The 23,120-nt window shown below is 40.9% G+C and overlaps 1 protein-coding gene across 41 annotated transcripts in view; it reads right to left on the reverse strand.

Moving 5' to 3' along the window:
• Positions 1–23,120, reverse strand: part of NTMT2 (N-terminal Xaa-Pro-Lys N-methyltransferase 2) — a 68,691-nt gene that overhangs the window by 25,198 nt on the left and 20,373 nt on the right. For 35 of the 41 annotated variants that reach the window (XR_011811064.1, XR_011811063.1, XR_011811060.1 and 32 more), the window contains exons 1-4: positions 11,368–11,386; positions 6,555–6,685; positions 4,853–5,018; positions 3,558–3,671 (exon numbers count right to left, since the gene is read on the reverse strand). Coding sequence is in view for 3 of the 41 variants with exons in the window: in XM_072041871.1 (XP_071897972.1) it covers positions 13,810–14,084; positions 17,852–18,101 (525 nt within the window). In the remaining 38 variants the exon portion in view is untranslated. Of the gene's footprint in view, positions 1–3,557; positions 3,689–4,852; positions 5,019–6,554; positions 6,686–9,130; positions 11,497–12,217; positions 14,085–17,851; positions 18,102–23,120 lie in introns of those variants that run through there. The other 6 variants (XM_072041871.1, XM_021268386.4, XM_072041870.1 and 3 more) reach the window with 4 other exon arrangements.

Consider the following 23,120-nt stretch of genomic DNA (forward strand, 5'->3'; position numbering starts at 1 on the left):
GTGAAGGCATTGTCTTTAATACCAGACGGTAAAATCCAAACTATATACATGAACCAAAAAGCCAAATTATACAAAAGAAGACTTAAAATTAATTGAAGATTTGAAAGGTAAAATGAAACCAGATAGATGAGTATATTTAAAAGATAACTGTGTAATAATACCCTCTAATTTGATATGGCCCATAGTTCTTACAGAACACAATAAAACACATCGGGGAGCTGACACATTGCATAAGAGCCTGAGTCAGACATTAGTGGAACAAAATTTATATACAACAATAAAACAAGTAACTCTTACACAATAACCCCAATACCAAGAATAGAATAAAATTTGGAATAATCAGTAAAGGGAATTATTCGGGGCAACTGTGGCAAATTGATTTTTCAGAACTCCCTAGAAAAGGGGGGTATTGTTATTTACTGGTTCTGACTGACATGATTTCAGGAAGGCCTGAAGCCTTTCCCTGTCGAACAAACAAAGCAAGAAGAAGTGGTTAAAGTCTTGTTAAATTAAATAATACCATGCTTTGGGATTCTAGTAGCAATGTCTTCTGATAGAGTTTCACATTTTTGTGTGCAAGTGGTACAACAGATAAGTAAGATTCTAAAGATATTCTAAAGACAACTGCATACTCTTTATAGACCGCAGGCAAGTGGACAGGTAGAAAAAATGAAACATTTAATTAAACAACAAATAGCTAAAATCAGACAAGAATCTAATTTGTCATGACCTCAATCCCTCCCTTTAGCATTACTTAGAATTTGAGTTAAACCTAGAATAAAAAGGGAATTTGAGTCCCTTTGAAATCTTATTTGGAAGGCCGTATCCATTTCTATTTAGTGGAGAGGATCGAACGCAGTTAGGATTAGAATATTTATATGCATATATAACTGAACTTCAGAAATAATTAAATAAAGTACATAAATTTGTTCTCAGGACCTGGGCTAGACGGTTGGATCAACCAATCCACCCTTTTAAGCTCAGGGATTATATATATAAAGACTTTTTCAGGACAACCCCTAGAGGAAAAATGGAAGGAAAGTGGACGGGACCATACCAGGTATTACTGACAACACACACCGCCATTAAGATTAAGGAGCAAGCAGCTTGGATCCACGATTCAAAGGTGAAAAAGGCCCCGGCGAGGAAATGGACCACGACCCCAATTGGACCAGCAAAATTGTGTTTTTCCAGATCCTAATGATTGTGGGGATATGGTTGTCAGATTTGGGATGGGCAACTTGGGACGAGAACTTACACCTGACCTTAATACAAACTGTATCTCAAGTGATTAATAAGACGAACTGTTGGGTATGCACCCATCTGCCACAGCATGGGAATAAGGGTATATCGTTAATTGGGATTCCCTTGCCTGCAAACTTATCTTGGACTAATTTGTGGGAAAACACATCTTGGGTCAAAAAAAAATATGAAGAAGTTTTGGAACTAGAAGTTAGTAGCTTTGTGCCATTGGAATCTTACTATGTATGTGTACAAAGGTGTAACCCGCCTAAGGGTATGGGAAAACAGGATTGTATAAATACAGGTACTACTTATGTGGGAAATCAGACATCTTGTAATCAAACAATTGATATTAGTACAACTAGCAGTTGGGCAAATTCAACCAGCTGGCCAGTTCCAGAAGGAAAAGGGTGGTATTGGCTATGCAATGATACAGCCCGTAAGGTCTTGCCCGAGAACTGGAAGGGAACTTGCACTCTTGGAGCAGTAGTCCCCAATTTGACCATACATGATGTAGTGCCTCGAGGTTACTTGAGAAATCATATCTGGAGAATTAGACGAAAAATTAACAATCCATTGATAGAGAGACACACCGCTTTTCATAGTTTTGTTCGATGGTTTATCCCATGGTTAGGAGTGAATGAATTGGAAAAGGCGATACTTAATATTTCTGCAATTATAGAGAAGTTAGAAAACAAAACTCTGGATGCTATAAAGGCTCAACAAGAAGAGATATCTAGTTTATCACAGGTAGTATTACAAAATCGGATGGCCCTAGACTTGTTACTGGCCGCTCAAGGGGGAGTCTGTACAGTAATAAATACAAGTTGTTGTATGTATGTAGATCAGAGTGGAAGGATCTCTACCGACCTGGAAGAAATATGGAAGCAGACAAGGGTCCTACATGAGATCAGTAAAGATGATCTTTCATGGAGTTTTAGTGAAATATGGAATAAGTTAACCGCCTGGTTGCCCAACTTCCAATGGTGGGAACAAGTGTTCATTGCTCTAATCACATTAGTAGTGTTAGGAATATTTGTGTGCATGTTGTTTAGATGCCTGCTTTGTTGTGTTACTGTAAATAATGAAAGTATCTGATGCAAAAGAATTTGCATGGGAAAAGAAAAGGGGGGATTGATTAAGGAGGTATTGGGGAGGCATTGGGGAGGCAAGGACAATCCCCAGACATGGACTGTATATCTCGAAACAAGACACTGGAACTCATGATAAGGAAGCGGCAGACGGACAGAGAAACAAATGTAAGGACTATAAATCTCAAAATTGGACATCGGAATTCATTATAAAGATACAACAAACGGAAGAATTGGCAACAACCAGCTCTCGCAATTAAGAAACTTGCCAATTCAGCAGATTCCTGACCAAAGGTGAAAAGTACACTGTGAGGAAGACTCGGGGTCTTCCTCCCAAAGACCCCTGCCCACGTCCCAAAGACCCCTGCCCACAATTCTTGGGAGGCTCTACGCAGGCGCAAGGTGCCAAAAGGCTAATTAGCATGAGAAGCGAGGGAAGGCGGGGATAGGTAATGCATATGTATAGGCGCTTGTAGAATATTGATAGATTGATTGTATAAATTCAAGACTGCTTTCCGCTTTGGGTATGCACGATAGGTGGAGAGATCCCCCGTGCATCCAGCGCTGCAATAAAGAATATACCACTTAAAGGAATTTCGGCTTCGATCTTTGAATCATTGCCTCAACTTCTGCAGGCCTTGACTCTTCACCCTTGTTTTGCAAAATACAGTGTTGTCAAGTAGTAGGAGATGCCCTGCCACTCCAGACCATTAAAATGCTGCTCAGACCATTTATCACTCAGAAGGTCCAAGTACCTGTCCTGGGCATTTCTCCTGGGAACCCAGAAACAGCAGCCCACGTGCACACAGGGACACAGAAGCCACGTGTGTCTCTGGATCTGATGTGAGGAGCTCAAGGGTGGGGTAAAAGCAGACATGGAAAAAAACATCCGTGAGCTGGCTCAGAATTCAGCGTTGGCCTTGGATCTGCATTTCTCTGGCTGGACCCAGCCTTCTACCTCTCCTGCAGAACTTTGTTTGTCTTAGGGACAAACTGCATTGCTGCCATCATGAGTCGGCCAGCCTGCGCTTTATACAGCTGCGTCCCTGTTCGCTAGCTAAGACTCCAGGGTGATGTAATTGCCTCAGTGGAAATAGGAGCTGGAGAATGTGATGTGACGAATTTCCCTGGACCACCAAATAAATTAAAAAGTAGGCTCCCGGCCCAGAAAGGTTACCCTCCCAAATAAACATGTCCCAGCCTCCCTTCCTCACACACACTTACCTTCTTCCACACCAGGAAGCTGAGCTCCTCACAGGCTCCATTACAGATCCAGAATGAACAGGTTCTTCCAGCCAGTCAGCATCTCCCGTACAGTAATTGCTTTGGTATGGGCATCTGAGTACAAGACAGAACTGTATATACTAGAAATATTCTCTTTGCATAAACTTCTCAGTAGACTTACTTTTGTCTTGTTGCCAGGAAATGTATTTGGGGCCTCTTGCTAACTTCACGTTTCTTTGATTAGAGGGGCACAGGCAGTTTGTTCCGATAGTTACAGGGGAAACGGCAGCCAGAGGAACTGAGAAACTGGAAAACCCTTTCAAAGCACAACAGCCCTGCAACTGCATGCGACCACCTTGCTCTGCCACCTTTTGTGACAGCCGCACTTTTATGAAAGAAAGAAAGGGGGAGAAAAACCCATCTTGCAAACATGCTTTTTCACAAACTTACAGCCTGAGACCATTGAAACAACACAATGCAGGGAGCTCCGGGGTGAAAAATGGGCCAGTCCATAACCAACAGCAACAAGTGGTTGTAGGAATCAGCACACAGTCAAACCTGGCAGGTCGGGTGGGGCAGGAATTTAAGAAAGCAACAATATGGTCAGCCAAATTGGAGCGTGGCCAGGAAACAAGAGTTAACACCTCTCCTCTGCCAAAGAACACCACTTGGCCTGGAACAACAGTGAATGGCCAGGGCTCTGGCTTCACAGTCCGCCCCAAAAAACTGCAAGGTGGGACACGCAGACTCCGTGCCCAGTTCTGGTCAGGATTACTTTATGGCATGGGGCAAAGCACTTTGCTTCTCTCAGCCCCATCTCGTCTGTGTGCACAGCTCTCTGGGTTTCCGCCTCCCTCCTGAGGCTCAGTAACAGTTTGTTAAATGCCTCTTTCTCCTAAGAGGCAAGGTGATCCAGAGAGTGCAAAGTACTTTATTTTTGTCCTGGAGAAGCCAGCTTCCTTCAAAGCTTCACTCATTAAGACAGCAGCCGTTGTAACTCAAGCCCCTTTGATGGAAGGAGTAAGTGGGGAAATTGCCAAAGGGAGGATTAGCTGATGGATGTCTTGAGCTGCAAGGGTGTCTCATATGGATTTGTGCTGGATTTTCACCTCAGCTGTCCTGGCTGGAACTTCTGTCCTCCCGTACTGAGACACTCTCCTTGCAGACCCTGCCATGCCTCAGCAGCAGTGAGGCCCTGGCTGAGGACTGCTTGCTCTGTCATTCCCAGCTCCCTTGTGAACAGAAAGCAAATGGCATGCCAAAGAAAACCAATATCCAGCCTGTGAAAAACATACCTGTTGTACTCGCAGGGAAGTAGCTGCTGCTTTGACCGAAAATACGATTGATTCAGGTGTGGTTCCCAACTTGGCTACTCAGTGATACAATGCTCTGGGTCACTGCTTCCCCTTTTACAGTAGGGATTGCCATGTGCTCCTTTCTGTACTGCAAATCCTTTGAGACCTAGGAATGAAAGTGCTGTAAACTGCTTTGTGCTTTTAGGCCTAATTTTGGGTAAAGGCATTCAGAAGGCACACTCCCAACACAAATTCCCAGACTACGTGATAGGCAGCAAGTTTCTTGCTATCCCCCATTCAAAAGGACTAGCACGGTCCACGTTTTTCTCCTATTACATTGTGTCCTTACTCCTTTCCTTTGTCTAGATCTTTGATTTCTGCCACTGTAAGTCCATGGATTGAAGGTAACAGCAATGGCATCAGAGAATTTGTGTGCACTCATCGTTATGGGACAGCGAGGAAGGACGCAATCTGCAAAGCCAAGTTAGACCCACTTCTACATCCTCTAGTTATGTGAGAGCCTTGTTTTTGAAAGAACAACTTTCTAGCCTTTCATGATTCAGTTAAGCCTTGACAGGCGTAAACTACAAACACAAGATTATAATTTCCTAAAATGTCATTATCTGAAAGTCGTTATGGGGGCACTGAGGATGAAAATACTCCAACCTGTCAAGTCTCCTGCTTTTTATGCCAAACATCTCCTCGCCAGCCACCATCTTAGCAACTCACACATGCCCAACATAAGGTCAGAGTTTCTTTCTAGCTCCTGATGCCAGGTGCTACATGCTGCACTGTCTTCTTGTCTGACAAGTAGGGCATGATGCTGGAAGGGAGAGAGGTGCTCTGTGACATTCTCTGCATGTTGCCAGCTGCCCTAGAGCTTCTTTGTCGCAGGATTATAAACCCATCCATGGGTGAGTGTCCATTTGTCTGCCACACGACCAGTGGAGGGGGGTATGTGTGATACTGCTTGTAATGTTACTGTGAAGAGGTTCCCTTGGGTTGTTTTCAGCAGAAATCTGAGTTGTTTGTTTTCCAAAAGAGAATCGGTTACAAAAATAACACCAAGCAGAAAGGCTTTTTGAGAGAGAGGATTGTGTTTACCATGCTCATTTCAGGGAAAGTTATTTGGGAGGAGAGAGGAAGTAGTTAAATCCTTGTTTACCAAGCTGGAAACCAAAATTCCCTCAGTTTACATAAATAAGAGAGAAAATGGCTTAGTGGTATGAGCACATGGCTGCAACTAAGGAGTGTTGGGTTCTGTGCTCTGCTCTAACGCATAAAACTCTTAGGTCCCACTCCCCTCAACGTGAAATTCAGCTTGTTAACATTATTTTGTGTACACCAAATCAGTAGTCAGCAGAGACAAGAACTTCCTAAGGTCAGATTTGTCCACCAGCATCGGATGGTGCCTTGCAGAGGTACTAGGCAGCTGTAAGAATCAGTTGGACTAAACAGCTGAAGTAAAATGAGATGAGTGGGATTCTGTTTTCTGGGATTCCCATACATACAATTAAGCTAACTAGTCTTAACTATCTGACAGTGTGGTGGAAAGGACTAATGCATTGCTTATTATAAAATGCTCTGATGCCGAGATGCTGGAGGCCATATAATCCTGACTACAAAGAGATCTGTCTGCTTGAGAAGGCAACCAGGGAAAGGAGTCCACTGATTCCTAAATCTTTTTGTTCAATATGTGTACCTGTCTTGGATGTTGCATGGCTGGTTCAGATCACAGCAAGGATGTGCTCAGACATCTTTTGTGAGCTGGTATTTCTCTCCTTCGTGTAGGGAATGAAGTCTGCTAGGGGACACAGGACAAAACTGCCTGCACTGAAAGAGTCCAGAAGAAGAGAGAATTAATTACTAATCTCAGTTACATTAGGGAAAAGGATATAACCCCAGGGCAGAGAGCAAGTCTGACAGCAGAGTGACTATACAGACACCATCCAAACAGAAGCCTCTCCAATGGCCTATGCCTATGTTTTGCCTTTGGTAACAAATCAGGGCTGCCTCTCACCAAACCAAGGCAGCCCCAAAACGGTTCCTCTGGGAACATTAACGTTTTACTGAATCACTTAGTCTCCCTTGATGACTGCTGCATCAGAGTCTCAGTTGCCGAATCCCAGTGGGGATTTTGTTGATGGGGGTTTATTGACTTCTTGTTACCTTGAAGTTGCTGCAGTGGCAAGAGTCACAGGTAACTCCTGGAGTCTGTTTATTTTATGGGTTGGATTTTTAAGAGTTTGGCAATGGTAACCTGATTTTAGGAGAAGCCACTTGTTTATTTAGCTATGCGCACACGTACTGATCCATAAATAAAACTAGTGTGTTATCTAGATGGGATAATTTCAGACAACCTTCACTTTGGTTCTCAGTAGAAGCTTGTAAGATTATACTGCAGAGGCTGCAGATCTAAGTTGTGCATCTGTGGGAGAAAGCAGACTTAAATGTACTGTGATTGGTCTCACAGTGGAGTCCATGGATTTACACTTGAGCTGGAATTCATCTGACGTCACTTAAACATCTCAGAGTGACTTGTCTGAACTTACAACAGCCCTGTAGGCTCCTTCTGGAGTTGAATATATGGGATAACCATTGGAGGAGGGAAGAAGCTTTCTGGGAGGAGCTGATCTCTCCCCAGTGACTCTAACAGGAAGTCTTGATAACTACCTTAACCTCAGAAAACTGTCTCTTAGATGACCCAAATTAGGTGAGACGCATCTCACCCTTGGTTTAATACTGGGGATCCAGACTTCACAGCGGTCATTGTTCCTCTGCAGTTGATGACCCAGTAAAAGCTGACAAGCCACATACATTTCAAGAGCTGTAGGTCACCTTGGCTGATACAAGCTCTGGATTCATGTATGCATATGTGTCTGTAAAACTGTTATCTGTGTATGTACACACACATAGATATCTTTCCAACAAGGATTTTAGAGCTAGGTCTGTGATTTTTGACCTTCTGGTGTTAACAGTGCTGTATTTTCGTTATTCTGTTATTAGAGGAGTGTGGGAGGATTCTCACACTGCAGTATTGCCCCAGAAACAGTGGTAGTGAGAATTGAAGCTGCTCCCGGCAGTGTCAGGCTCCCTGTATGCAGAGAAGACTGTTCAGAAAGTGCTGGGTACCACTTTCCAGAGGCTTGGCACCGTGTGTGCCATGTGTGTCATTACTTGGGAATTTCTGCTACAGATCTGGGAGAAGCCACCTCTGCATCAAGACTGTACATTCACAGGGCATTGTCAGAGCATAGGGAGAGGGGGAAAGTCAGGCATAACGTACTTACAAATCACTTCGAGTCATTGTAAAACTTAGTTTTGTGTAAAGCTTAGGTTCCTACAAGCCAAATCTTCAGACTTACAGAAATCCAGAGACACCAACAGATGTCTGCTAAGTGCGTTTGTAGGACTTCCTCAAATGTCTCAAAACGTTAGTCTTAGGAGCCTGAAAATACTAGAACAGATTAAAATGCCTGCAAATTCAACATTTTTGGAAGAGAGAGACAGGGAAGAGAGACTTCCTACCAATTTTCTGTCTTTATTTTTGCTGCGGTCATATACCAGGTTGTTCTACTAAAGCTCTGAAATGAACAGAAGCTGCGTATGTTCACGAGCACAGTGTTCAGCCTGAGCCCTCTCTTTGCAGGACATATCAGGTTGGCCTAATAAGCCCGCTAACCACAACCACATTGTTTCAATCTGCTCCAAGCACAAGCAGAATAAGTTTATGTCTGCCTGCAGAACACTCTCTCTGTAGATCCTGTAGTGGCCTGATTTGTGGAGGTGTTAATCACTCACAGCTCCCACTTAGATAAAGCTGTAATGCAGCCCAGATCACCCCTCTGTGCCTCAGTTTCCTCATCCAGAACACAACAATAACACGTGCTTCAAGCTCTAGGGATGTGTATTGTCGTACAAATATTGTTATTTATGGTGATGATGAGAATGTGAGCTTTGTTTGGTACAAAGGTCTGGGAGTGCCTACTTGACATCAATTGAAAGAGATGGGTATTAACCTGCATGTTTGAAATACAGCCTGTTGTTATTGCTCTCAGATAAACAGAATTACCTCCTCTTAAAATCAAAGGTAATCTGCTTTACTTCAATGAGATGTGGTGATGTCCACAGAGAACAAATCACTTTTGGCAAGTGGAGGAGGGATTTTCTTGGCAAGTTAGAAGAAGCATCAAAGGAACAGAGGAGGAGTGGGATGCAGTGCAACTGGTTTTAATCACACGTAACAGTCAAGTTCCTTTGGACAGGCCTACTGTCTGATATGCCATCGTAAACACTCTGGGGAGCCTGGATTAAGAGAATGGAAAACAAACGAGAATGGCATAAAGGTATTCAGAGCATTCTGAGGCATAACTGACAAATCTTTTGTCTGTTGGTGTTATGCCAGCTGATCATGGCAATATGATATATTCCTCCCATTAATGCTGTGCCCCAGTGCCATGACTTTGATTTTTAAGGAGTGTTTGGATATTCAGGTCCGTGCCCTTTTCTGGTTTCAACAGTCACAGCTCCTCAGATCACGCTGCGCTTCTGTTGCCATTCATAATGCAGATACTGAATTGGTTATAACAAGGATGTATTTTCATTCTGACTGTACAGCCAGTGGAGAGAGGGGATACTCTCTTACTTCAAGCCAGTTCAGCTCTGAGGTGGTCTGAATTGCTCTGCAGATGCCAGTTTCTTCCTCCCGCCTGTCAAAGAGCCTGAAGTGGCTACTCCTTAGGTCAGGCACACTGCAAGATGCCTGAACTCATGTGATACATCTAGAGAAAAACAGCCTGGTTAAATACTTCTTGACAGGACTGTTCCTCTTGAAATGACTTTCCTCTGGAAATTGTTGACTTGTTTCACTAACTTTGGGGGCAGGGAAAGTACGGATTTTATTAGGGTATTCTATAGGAAACTAATGTTTTACTTCAGCTATTATAATACTGTGTAATGTATTATTTAAGATATCATCTCACATACCATGTAAGTTTAGATTAGATTATATAAACATCCAAACAAGAAAGTCAAGCTAAAAATTTTGATATGATCATTTCAATATTTCTGAAACAAAGTATTTTAGAACATCCATTCAGCATTATGCTTCAAAATGATGGCTCTCTCTTCCAATTAGGAATGAAAAGACATTTGTAATGTCTGAGTCACCTTCTGAACATGAACGGCTTGAGCTTGACGGTTGCTGGAGCTGCACAGTTGGGATTGCTGTTCAGGCTGCTGATATGATTGCTTCCATACATTTTGTTTGGGTTGCAGTAGCACTTAGGGGCTACTGTCAGAGCCTGAGGATCTGTTTTGCAAGGAATCTCACATTTATACATTACAGATAACACTTGGCCTTCTGTCACACAGAAAATAAGCATTAGACCTGATGTGGGAAAAGCAGGCATTATCAAGAGCTTCAGTGGTGACATGGCAGATGCGGGCTTTTGTGCGCTTTGGCTAAGTGACTGCTTAAGTACTGGTTGCCTCAGAGTAACACTGACTACCCAGGACTAATTGGGTAGCTCTTTAATTACCTGTCAGTGGTGAACAATCATTTGAGCTTTCAGGACGCTGAATGTCCTGTGAAACCTGCCTCATCTAGGGTCTTGATATTGAATTAAATTCCTGGCAATGTTGAGATTGGGAACAAGTGCTTACATGAACACCAGACAAATGGGATTCAAACTCCCACTGCAAACTGGTAAGCCAAAGACTTCTTTAAATGCATGACTTAAATAACCTGGAAGCTGAGGCAGAGCAACTGAGTGGATTATCCAGTCTTTGAATATCAAAAACAACTGATGCATAGATGGTTTCTAAGCAAGATCTTCTGTTTGAAATTAGTGATTTATTATTATTATTACATATTATGGTACAGACCAGAGAGGCCAGAACTTTAAAGCCAAGAATGGCCTTTACCCAAACTCATGAACTTTTAAGGGTGGCCTGCAGTGGTTAACTTGGAGTTCTTGAATTAAAATATACTTGGAAAAGGAGGAAACCAAAATATTATTGAATCTGCAGCAATCCCATGCATCTATGCCCCTGGAGAGCTTGTGTTTCTTTACTCTTGAGGTTCATTATGTCACCAGAAAAGCTTTAATATTTTACTGTGGAAGCAACATAGCCATGAAACATTAATTTTCAGGAATGTGGGAACCATGAAATATGTTTTTTTCTACTAAATTAAGATTTTACTTATTTCCATTCTCACATAGTTAAGGGAACCAATTTTCATGAAATGTTTATGAATATATAGTCTGGAAATTCAAATAGGAAAGGTCCAAAATGTGGGAAGAACATTTTTACCTCAAAAAATCTATTTCACTGATACTGATACCAGTCATTTATATTCTACCTTTCATCCTAAACCACTTCTCATCCTGTATCCACCTTGGAACAGCATCTCTCATTACTGAACTGCACACACTCTGGCGTGAAAGTGAACAGCTGACTTATTCCATACAATGAGATGTGGCAGCTGCTTAGATATTGATAAAATTGTTTACCTCCCTATTTCCACAATGCCGTTCTCTTGCCATTGTAGCAACCAACACCATTCAGATATGCATGGCACAGACATGACTGTATTAGGTTCTCCAGCAGCCTCCAAGTACTCTGCACCATGGCAGATGTCTCTGGCAGGAAATAAAAATGGTGAAGAACAAATTAATTTGTAACCCGTATCTAGATCCTTTAAATATTTGTCTGTTATTGCTAATTAGTGTTGCTAACTAGAGGGCTGATGCCTCTTTCCTATAAAACAAGTGACTGGTTTTCCTTCAAATTTCTGCACATAATCTTATTCACCCAATCACCACACCAGCTTTTAGCAGTTTCGGTAGAATGAAAGCATTGTAGTGGCTTAGAGGGCATTAGAAGCACTTAGTCAGGGGGACAAATCCAGAACAAAGTATTCACCTAGGGTTTTTAACATTATATGCTAAATTTATGCCCATTACCAGTTGATTAGAATGGAAAAATTAGCCAAAACATTCCAGAAGCATCTGTGTCATGGGAACCATAGGTTTCTAGGTTATATGACACGCCAGAATATTCAACAAATCACCAGGGTTGTTTTCCTTAATGCTACAATTAGTAATGGCACATTAAGAGAACAATTACTGGATAAGGTTTGACTGCAGGAAGCCCTATGCCATAAATTGGAAATTCTCAACATATGCAACCATATTGCTAGAGAAGATGGGCTATGCAATTAAAACAAACTGGAGATTTGTTATCAAAGGATAGCAAACAGTACTAAAATCCAGCTGAGAGGTTCCCTGATCTTGTTATCTTCAGGCTTCTATGTGAGTTAATCTAACACAGATGACAATATTTCACAAAGACAATTGTGCATACAGTCATGTCGAGGATGCTTTATAGAACCCCTTTCCATCAGAACATGCAGGTTTGTCGTAAAGCAACTCTTTAAAAAGTCTGGTAAGTTTTGCCAGAACTACATTCCAAGGGAATAAAACAAGAAAAAAATACCAACAGTCAGAACAGTCCATTCTCATAGTAGGATTCATTTATAAATTTTGAACACGCCATCTTTCATTTACTTTTTGCTGCATTATAATAACAAATCTTTAAAATGCAAATTGTTTTAAAAGTTGAACTCAAAAGAAACGTTTGATTTTGTCCAAATGATAAATTTTAATCAGCTTGGAAAGGTCTGTGGTTGTGTTGTTTTCCTTTACAGAGAATTTCAAAATTGTCTCGCCTTGTACTCATTCAGAATGAAGAAGAATTTCAAATTCTGAAAATCTTTTGCAAAATGAACTCTGTCCTCCCCCAGCACTATCTGTGCCTATATGAAGGGGACAAGAAGCTCAATGTGTAATTTCTGTGAGCCCTAAGGAGATGGTATGTGTGTTAGTATTGTCAAATCCAGGCTTATACAGCTGCTGTTTGAATATAAATCATAGATGCTTTTGGGTTACACTAACACACTCTGCAGTTTCGTACAGTTGTTAATTAATACAATACTGTATTAGTTCTTCTTACAGTCTTACTATTAACACTCCATGAAATCCCATTAGCTCTGCATATGGTGCCAGACTTGTTCTGAATGTGGGAAAGAAAGAAATTTACAGTGGTATGAATAATAAAGAGATGCTTTCATGTGGTTTCCACTGCGAACATTTTGAAAAAATATTTTCCAGAAAGTGGATTGTGGGGCAGTCTTTTCACAAAATTTCAATGCAAACATGCATATATGTCATCTACATTTTTCCCTGGAGTGTGAAAACCCTTATGTACTACTATTGTTCTATTGCAGAAACAGAAGGAAGATAAAGTAGTCATTAAAAAGGAAAGGAAATAAAAATTACCAGGTTGTCTCATTGTCCTAACTGACTGAAAAGCAAACAATTAAAAAATAAAAATTTGCATAGCTGATGCCAATGAACGGATAAAACTTTCCTTACATTTTAGATATAAATATTTTAAAAGTACAGATAGCGATGACAGTCAAAAGTTGGGTTAGGTTTTCCAGCAGTTATTATTATGAATATCCTGCCTCAGTGATCTGACAGATCCTTCTTAACTTCCAAGAAAATTTAAGTGCCATAGTAAAAAACAGGCTTATTTCTTAACCCCTCATAGAGAGCACTCTAAAATGTATTAGCCACTACGGAAACTTCAGACCTAATTATTTTCTATTAGTTGAGTTTTGTCATAGCATCAACTCTAATGAAAGAGAAATCTCACAAGGAGCTGTTAGAAAGGCTTTTAAAAACAGAGGGTATGATGAAACAGGCAGGATTTAGAAGCAGACTATTCCCTGGAGAAGCTGGCTCAATTTTAATTCTCCCCTGATCCTGCCCTACAGTTACAGTAGTAGCAGTACATGGTTAGTAGGATTCCAGCAGATGCTTTTCTTCCCCTTTCTCCTCCCCAGTCCTGTGGTTCATTCATAGTCCGGTATCTGCTGTCACATTATGCAATCAGGAATGGCCAGGGCTTTTCTGCATGGCCAGCATCCAGACAGGGACACACTGCTCAGGGAATCCCTCTTGCCTCTCCTCTCGTAGGATGGTGAGTCCGCTCATTTCAATGAGGCTGTGGAGGATGTTGAGGTCTCGGATCACACTACTATCCAGACAATCCAGGATACAGCCTTCCCTGGCTACATTGTCCTTGAGAATGATAACACCGTTATCCTTCAAGCCGTTCTGGCACCGGATGAGAAACTTCAGGAGATCTTTATCTGTCAGATAGCCTACAGATGAAAAGATGGAAAACAGATCACTATTAACCATTCAAACAGACTCCCCCTGTGCACATCAGAATGGTGCCTAGATCTGTTTCTCCATATCCTAATCACTGATGTTTATGAAAAGATCTAGATCTACCAGGTTTCATTATGCAAACCTGAGCAAATCAATGAGATCAACAGTTACAAGCTCAAATCAATATTTATGATCCATGTTAGTAGTAGCAACAGATGTGGACAGAAGTCAGTGGCAATAGTGGAGAAAATACTGGGTGCTGAAGGGTTCTTTAATCTGGTGGTTAAAGTCATAATAAGAATCAGTGGTAGGAAGCTGGAGCCAAACAAATTCAAATTGGAAATAAGTGACAACTGTTTTAACAGTGTAAGTAATTACCAATTGGAAACTACCAACAGAAGTGGTGGATTTACCACCTCTTGAAGTCCTCAAATCAAGCGTGGTTGACTTTCTCAAGATATGTTTTAATTGAACACAAACTACTCGCTCAGCACAAGGGTAAAGCAATGAAATATAACAGCTTGTAATATAGAATAGGTCAAATTAGATAATCTAATAGTCCCTTCTGGCTTTTTGCGCTACAAATCTCTGTAACTTCATGTAACATGTGCCCATCAAAGAAGCTCTGGATTAAAGATCCAGTGAGGAATGCAAGCCCTAACAAACTGTCAAATAAACTCTTCATATTGCTCCATACTGTTGTGATTTCTGCATATACCACATGTGTTTAAAAACAGGAATTTTTTAATATGTTATTGAGATTGTGTTTTGCATCTCCATTCTCAAAGATCACTTCTGTTGAGGTCAGTAGAGTGGGGCTCAGAGAAGAGCAAAATGAGAACCTCATGTGTGAAACCTACCTAAAATGAATTAACAAGGGCAGGTGTTCAGAAACTGAATGAAAAACTTGAAAAAGTTGATTGTATTTTCTAGTCAAAATATTTAGTTTTCTTCATGGTAGATCTAAACTTTTATAAATGGAAGTTGTCATTTCAAAACCACGTTTTGATATAGAATGTCATTTTTTTTTTAACTACTTCACTCTCCCCCAAAAAAAGAAAGAAAAAAGACACAAAGCCCAAAGCTGAATGCCTTCAAAGCCGTAGGAAAATGTTAATTTCAGTACACAATGTAAATTTACATTTTTATTTCTTCATAAAGTAACAGCCAGGGCTCATATAGTTATGTATATGTAAGACAAATCAAGATTGCATAGGCAAGATTCATTGAAGCATTTGGCCACCTCATTTGGAATTTAATGTTCTCTTAACCTAGCTTTTAGCCTAGTTTCCCTCCAAAATGAGATCTTCATTGTGTTGCTATCTGCCAGTCTGTCCTGCCCTACTGCCCCCAAAAATGTGGATCTTGTTGGCATATTTCAGCCAAATTCAGGATCGTGGTAGAAGCCTGATTAATACTGAAGATCACTATATAGTTAATTGCAATTTATGGCTGAAGGGAGGAAGGAGAATCAGCCCTTCATTTCTACAAAAGAAGAGGCTTTTTTTGCCTTTGTCAGCAGCCACCCAGCTGATCTGCACAGCCCCAACAAGTCTTCACTCATTCTGTCTCATGTTGACTGGGATTTGTTCAAGAGATGAGACAGGAGCCAGGTTTACTGTGATGGTTGATTGATTAGTCAAAAAGAATAGAAATGCAAAGGAAAATTAAATTGTTCTGAAGCAATTTGTTTGTATATAATAGAGGAAAGACCTGTTCTAAGACCAGTTTTGTTACTGTTTAAGACTACGTGTAGAGGACAAATTAAGTGCTCCTGAATAAAACCATCTCCTGTGCTGATCTCTCCGCCTTTGTTTTTGCCTAACAAGAAACAATTTCTGGGGTTTTGGTGAGAAGTTGTTCAGGACTCCTCTTGTGCTTTAGAATAACGAATCCTGCCAGCTGAAATTGCACAAGGGACACTTAGGTCCAACGATGAGAAGAAAACCTTTCTGGAAGGACTGCTAGGCACTGCAGCAGGTTTTCCAGAAAAATTACAAACTCTTCAGCAGTAAAGGTTTAAAGGAACAGCTTGGAGAAAAAATCTGCCAAAAATGGTATTTCTGACTGACTGGGAAAGGAGAATAAAAAGTTGACTTTTCAGGTCACCTTCAGTTCACTTCTGTAGTTGCATGACTATTCTGTTTGCTTATGGGCTTACAACACTTTTCATTCAAGGATCTCTGCATACTTCACAAAAGTAATTAACTCCCATATAACTGCTGTAAGTAGGAGGGGAAAAAAATCTTTTTTGGGGAGACATGCACACACTGTCTAACTGCCTCTTTGCTGCTATTAATGCTGCAGTGCATTCACAGGGGTGGCTGCAGGAGAAGCAGCAGGCATTTGTTATATTGGGGGGTGGTGCTGGATGACACAGCTAACAGAACCTGTTGGATAAGCATCAGTGCATGTAAAAGATAAAATCATATGGTTTATAGCTTTTGATGATTTCACCATGGTGGTTTTTTTTTTTTTTTGTTTGTTTGTTTTTTGTTTTTTTTTTTTTCCAGGCTGTTTCTTGAAATAAACCCCAGTTCTCAATAAAAAATCATCAGATTCAGAAATCCCTCTGAGAACATCATCAGGAGGAATAGATTCCCACTGTCAGAGGCTAAGAAAGGACCAAAGGTGATATCCCTGAAGGGCCACTTAGCCTAACAAGTTCTGTGTGTGAGGGGTATCATGCCAGTGTTTCCCTCAAGGTCTTTGCTGGAAACCATCCCACAGGATGCCAAGACATGATGCAAAAGTGGTGAAACCTGTGTGCAAAATGGCTTTCTGCAAAGAACTGAAGAAAACCATCCTTAAATGAAGGCAGTATCAATCTTGTAAGTAAACAAACCCAACAACCTGTCCTGTGTTCAAATGCTTGGGCTGCCCCATCCACAAAAGGGGTGAGATCTCTCAAAAAGGCTCTTTTTTCTTGCTAGATTGCATGTCAGAAGGTGAGAAATCATTAAGGATATCCCTCTGGCAGTCTGCAGTACCCAACGGCCCATGAAAAACACATGGGCAAAAGGGTGTCCAAAATCTGCCAAGACTCGAGACACCAACAATGAGGTCTCACATGCTGCATATCCTCACAGCCAAGCTTGATCCTCACACATTGGTACTGCCACAGTGCTACAGTCTTTCTCCCACCACGTGCCAGATGTGGAGGTGTTGACAGATCACATCTCATTATGAGGCCAACGCTCTGTATCTGTCTGCAGCAGTAGTAGCTAAGGAGGATTCCTGCTCCATATATAAGGGCCTATCCATAAGGCCTGCTCCTCAGCTGCACCTTAGCATGCAAGCTGCTCCCACGTACATGAACCTTTCTCCAGTATTTGACATGAAAAAAGCAACTTGATCTGTACGCACTGTGCATGTGGCTAGGGAGAACTCTCAGAAGCCTCTTGTGAGTTTTTGAAGGAAACAGGACTGTACTGGGCTGACAGGGGACTGTTGCAAATTACAGGAGATATGGACTGTGAGGACTGCCTGACTGCACAGGAAGGCTACAGGAGTGCAGTGGTTTCAGATTTATTTATTTATCTTCTTATTTGCTTGTCCTGGCTGCTATGGGACCGGGTACTGGAAGTGAAAGAGTGCAAGACTAGCCTTGTGCCTCCAGCACTGGTCAGTCCTGGCCTGGCATTATTAAAGACTTGAGAACCTCCTTTTACAGCTGCACCATTGTTTTAACGTTAATTTTAGCACAGGCTGTGTAGTTCTCTGAGATGCTGAGCTGGATGAATCATGCTGAACTAACCTGAAACCCACTGAATCCAGATGACATCATATCTTTGTGGGGCTGGAGTGAATTCCTGGAGGCTTTTGCAATAATACATCTCTACTCTGTCCTCCTTGCCCTGCAGGTAGTTCGGGACCTCAGCCAGGAAATTCTCCATCATATCCACCAGTTCCACGCTCTTGAAAACTGGTAACAGGACATGCTTGCTGATCCGACCTATCCCAGAGCCGCAGTCCAGGGCGCGGTTGGTGCCAGCTTTCCCCACCCCCTGTGGAACACAAGAAAATTATTTGAAATCTGAAAACTGAAAGATCATCCCCTCGTCTCTGTAAAGTTGTTTGCAACTTCATCTGTCATGTATTTGTATGTCACAGCCAACTACATGACTACGCAAATCTCATTATGTTCTGACCCCAGTAAAGGCCTAATGAAAAAGAAAGAATATGCCAAATATTGCATACAAGAAGTAACTTCTGGAGCACAGAATGCCTAAGGTGCCCATCGACATCTCTGCAGACGCAGAGTGTCTGTGAGATCCAAGTGTGTTTCTCAGAATAAGTTGGATCTGAGCAAAGATCATGGAGTTTTAGGTAACTTATCACAACACAGAAGTTTGGACTGGAGCATATACAGAATTTCTTTTTTTTAGTCAAAGAAACAAGCAAGATGATTGAGTAGTTTCTGCTTAAGTATTCATTTTTTTCTTCCTAAATATCGTCTCTGGATAGAGATCAGACAAGAAAAATTGTTGCACAGAGGATATGTCTTTGAGAAAATAATGAGTCACTGTAAAAGGACCTTTATAATGAAAGCTGTATTTTACCCCTGAAGCTTCCATTCTAGCTATAAAAAGGCTCTTAAGAGCCTGCTGCTGTTCTGTAAAACAGAATTTTTTACTTAAAAAAGAAATTTTAAGTCTGTACAGGCACCGACTGTGGAACTGGAGCTCCCCTGGCCGAAGTTATCTGTTAAACAAATACATTAAAAGCAAATGTAAACACCTTTTCCCTGTCTCTGGAACTGAGCATTGAAGCAAAAGCTATGGGCCAAAGTCCCTGCTGCACCTTTGCTGCTCTTAAAGGAAATAAGCCCAGGAAGAGTCTAGCTCTTCCTGCTTATTGGGAGACCCCCTCTGTAATGACCAAGCATAAATCACGTAACTCACTGTTTTTCTGGCCTTGCTTCAGTGGGTAATTCAGTAGATTATTAAGGTCAAAGGACAGTACTGTCAATGACATGACTATGAATAGCCCAGCTCAGCATCTGGTTACACAGAGTAACCGTAGAAAGAGCACAAGGACCTCAATCTCACTGGTCTCTGGGGCTGCTGGTCCCAATTTGTATACCTAGGAAGATTAGGAAGATTAATCTCCCGATGCGTGCAGGAGTCCACAAGCCTTCCACCCGATTGGACTCTGGAGAATACCTGTTTGTAGTTAGCCAGAAAATGTGAGCTATTCTTCATTCCCAGGCTGGGCTTAGGAGCATGGGGCTTTTACTGAGGACCAGACTGAGCTGTAACGAGGAGTTCATGAAAGGAGAAGGAACTGTGCATTAGATCTTCACAAGGTGTATTTCTGTACTGTTTGCTGGCAGGTACATACAGGCTTATGCTGATGAGATTAAGGAAACTGCTTGAGGAGAGCTGGTGAGAAAACAGGGATCATTTACCAAAAAGCTAACAGAATTAGATAAAAATCTGTTCAACTTCTTTGACTTTGTATTTCAGAGAACCTACAGTCACAGTACCTTACTAAAACCAGGGAATTCATTTCCCATGATGTGTCACAGCAAGGACCTCTGATGTCACATCTCCATTTGCCATCAAAAAAAGGGAAAGGAAACACTCATGGGAGATGAAGCTTGACCCCATGCTTCACTGACAGGGAGCAAGAGCACCAGGCAGTCAGAAGAGAAGCCCTGCAAAGCACCACAGCTCCATTTATAATGAAAATGTTGACATAATTCCATGTTCAGCTAATATATTTTCAGTTTGGGAGTGCTCAGATCTTTGACAGGGTATTAACATTTTCTTTGGAAGGCAAGCATTTTCCCAAAAGCCTAATTGAGTTGAAAATTGGACTTCTTATTTAAAGTAATAGTGTAAGTGAAAATTTTAAGCCAGAGCAGGCTTCAGAATATAAGATTGACTGCTTCTCTTTTTACGTGTTTCCCGTTACTCAGAATCGCTGTCACTGAGGTCATGTACACACCCAAAAATTCTGCTGTGAAGCTGAACAGGGCACTCACAAAGCTCCTTAGAAATATAAGAGTTGTGGCGTATGTTCATGATGCTACTACTTCAGGTTTTGAAAGGGCAGGAAGGCAGTCTAGATATGTAGGGGAAACAAATCAGCGTTTAAGAAATAGTTAAAAAACACAGTGGTTTTCTTTCTAAGTAAATAAAAAACATTTTTTCAATTAAATATCTTCCATCTCGCTGATCAAACAGAAGGAAAATCACTTTCCATAAGCTTTTCATTCAGAAAGTCCCTCATCAGGCAGCTGAATTTAGGGCAAGACAGGGCAGCAAGGAACGAAGGGTTTGGGGGCAGAAAGGGAGCTATAAGAATATAATCCCCTTCTGTACTGTTTCACACACCTAAGCTCTCAATTTTTCCTTAATTAATGGCTTATTTGCTTCGTTTTTTTTAACAGATTACCTCTGGATTAGAGAGGACACAGTATCTGCGTGGACATCAAGGCTTGAACTGGTGCGAATACATTTCCATACATATGCATTGGTATAACTCTGCCGATAACCTTTCAAGTACAACCATACCTAAGACAACCTATAGCTTGTCTGTATAGCACTGTTGGCTCAAGTTCTCACTCAGATGTTGCTTTTGGTTTGAGTTCTGCCCACACACACATAAAACCTCTTAACGTGAGCACAGTGGCACTTTTAACTCAGTTTGACTCGCCTGGGCTGGAGACAGGTTAAAATATAGGTGAAGTCCTTAGTTTTCTATTGCCTTGTTGTAATTCCTTCCATGTGCCCAGGCAAGATAAATTCTCCCATGGTAAAGAAATCTGTAGCTCAGTTTACAGTGGTGCTAAGAATCATGCTAAGAAATGCCATACATGAAGGTATGCAACATCAGTCATGGAAGGGAAATGTCACTGTGTGGCATTTCCACACCAGCCAAACTAACTCAAGAAGGGTAATTTGAGTGGAACTGGGCAACTGTTTTTAAGGAGCACTAGTTTTGCCAGAAAATAAAGTTTTGGAAGAAGAAAACTCTCTGTGAAATTGATACCTCAAATCTAGAGAATAGTTCTAGCCAAAAAAACATGGGAAAGAATGTTGAAAATGTCAAGATACTTCTTTCTGACGACTTTCAAGGAAAAAAAATAACTTGTCAAGTTTTCATTTCTAAACAGCATTTTTCATTTTGGAACTGACTTATATCTTGAAAACAAAGGAAAAGTTTTTTCAGAGGGTAAAACAATCAAAAAATAAATGAAATACATTCAGTTGATCTGAAACTAATTTTCCTATTTTCTGAGTTTGTTAAACTTCTCTGTAAAGAAAGAAAGTGTAGTTTATATTAGGGTGAAGCAAATTGTTTGTTTTTTTTTTTTATTCTTTGACTGCCTTATTGGAAAAAAAATATTCATGGAGCCATAAACTAGGGAAGACATGGCTCAAATTAGCTGTAGAGTAAGGTCACTACTACAGAAAGACAGTAAATATCTGTATCTGCTTGAGTAGGATTCAAACTGCAGTAGTAAGAAAGGAAAATAAACCAGAAGTAAATAACCAATTGACTGTATCTCAATAGAGGACAGGCTTTAACAAACTAAATCAGAACTAGCAAACATGCAGATTCCTTTCTCTTCCCTTTTTTTTTTTTTTTCTTGTTTCATCTTGGCCATTCAGAGTATCCTTTCTATCCCTGGCTAATAATAGGAGCAGGAACTCTGCTCTGGAGTATTTTGTATCTGTCATCACACCTGATGCATTGGGTATGAGTTCTCTTTGGCCTGTGAAACTCTGCTACAGACTGTACTTCTTTCCTTTTTGGGTCCTGGACATGAGAAAGTTTAACAGTGTGGTTCAAACTGGCTGTTCAGGAAACTGAATCTATATGATGTCTAGGAAGCATGAAATCTTTCCCCGAACACAGGCTTATGCATCACTTGAATTCCACAAATGTCCTTAAAACAAGACTTAAGTAACATGTAAGGGATATGCCTTTGGCTGGCTCTGGGCTCACAAGTTGCTTTTTTTTTTTTTTTTCCTGAAAATGCCATGTTACTGTCAGGTTCATCTGCCTTGCTGAATTTACTTCACATTTTCTTATTTTGTAAAAAGCCTGATAGATGGAGGCCTTCAAATGTTGTTAAACCATTAATACAAAACACTGTCATTAGAAATAACATATTTTTTCACTTAGGTAATCACAGTTTGCCATTACCTAAAAACACACTACCCCCAAAGCCTCTTTCAGGTACAGTAAACTTTTTCATCAGCTGCCCTTCACTGCTATATAGGATGTTTATCTGTTGTTAAACCACACTCATTTTCCATCCCAACTCATTTAAACTGTGCCCTTTTGAAACACAACATCTAATTAACTTATTGAGGTTTTTTTCCACAAAAGATCATGAAGGCTAAAAAAAAGGTCATCTGCCTATGCCAAGTTTGTACATTTGAGTAGAAAATGAAAGATCTGTGGTAGTGTTATATACAACTAGTAATTTTGTGAGCAGGACAATATAGAAAATTTGGTTCCCTGTAGCTTTATGAGTTCTTTAGCATCGAATACTGTTGTTGAGCTAATTTAGCAGGCTTTTTATCCCCGGGAAGGGGAAGAGGCAGTCAGAAAACCATTGGACCACACTTAAAAAAATGTACAGATTCCTAAAGATACATTTAGGCATCAGTGGGATTTTCTGAAACCTGAGTGTCAGTGATACTGCTATTGTACGTGCTTTTAAAATCCTACTTGGCACTTCTTTGCATCTCAGGTCAAACCAGACCTTTAAGATCTTTACAGACCTTTAGAGATCTGCCTACAAAGTCCACAGTGATACTACAATGGTCAAGAATAATATATTTTTTCTAATGGTAGCTTATTCTATATACTGCTAACACTGGGAGGGAAAGGAGGGTTGTTTTTTCTTGCAGCATTCTCAGAAAAAAAATAAAAATCTATAAATAGGCAAAACAGAAACTTGGCATTTAGTCTCAGCTACTTTCCCAAATAGACTGCAGGAATTTGCACAGACGACCACGAAAAGTCCCAGTCCTGCACTGAGAATTAATCTCCCACCCAAGCTA

The sequence above is a fragment of the Anas platyrhynchos genome, chromosome 8 (assembly GCF_047663525.1).
Source record: "Anas platyrhynchos isolate ZD024472 breed Pekin duck chromosome 8, IASCAAS_PekinDuck_T2T, whole genome shotgun sequence".
Classification (NCBI taxonomy): Eukaryota; Metazoa; Chordata; class Aves; order Anseriformes; family Anatidae; genus Anas; species Anas platyrhynchos.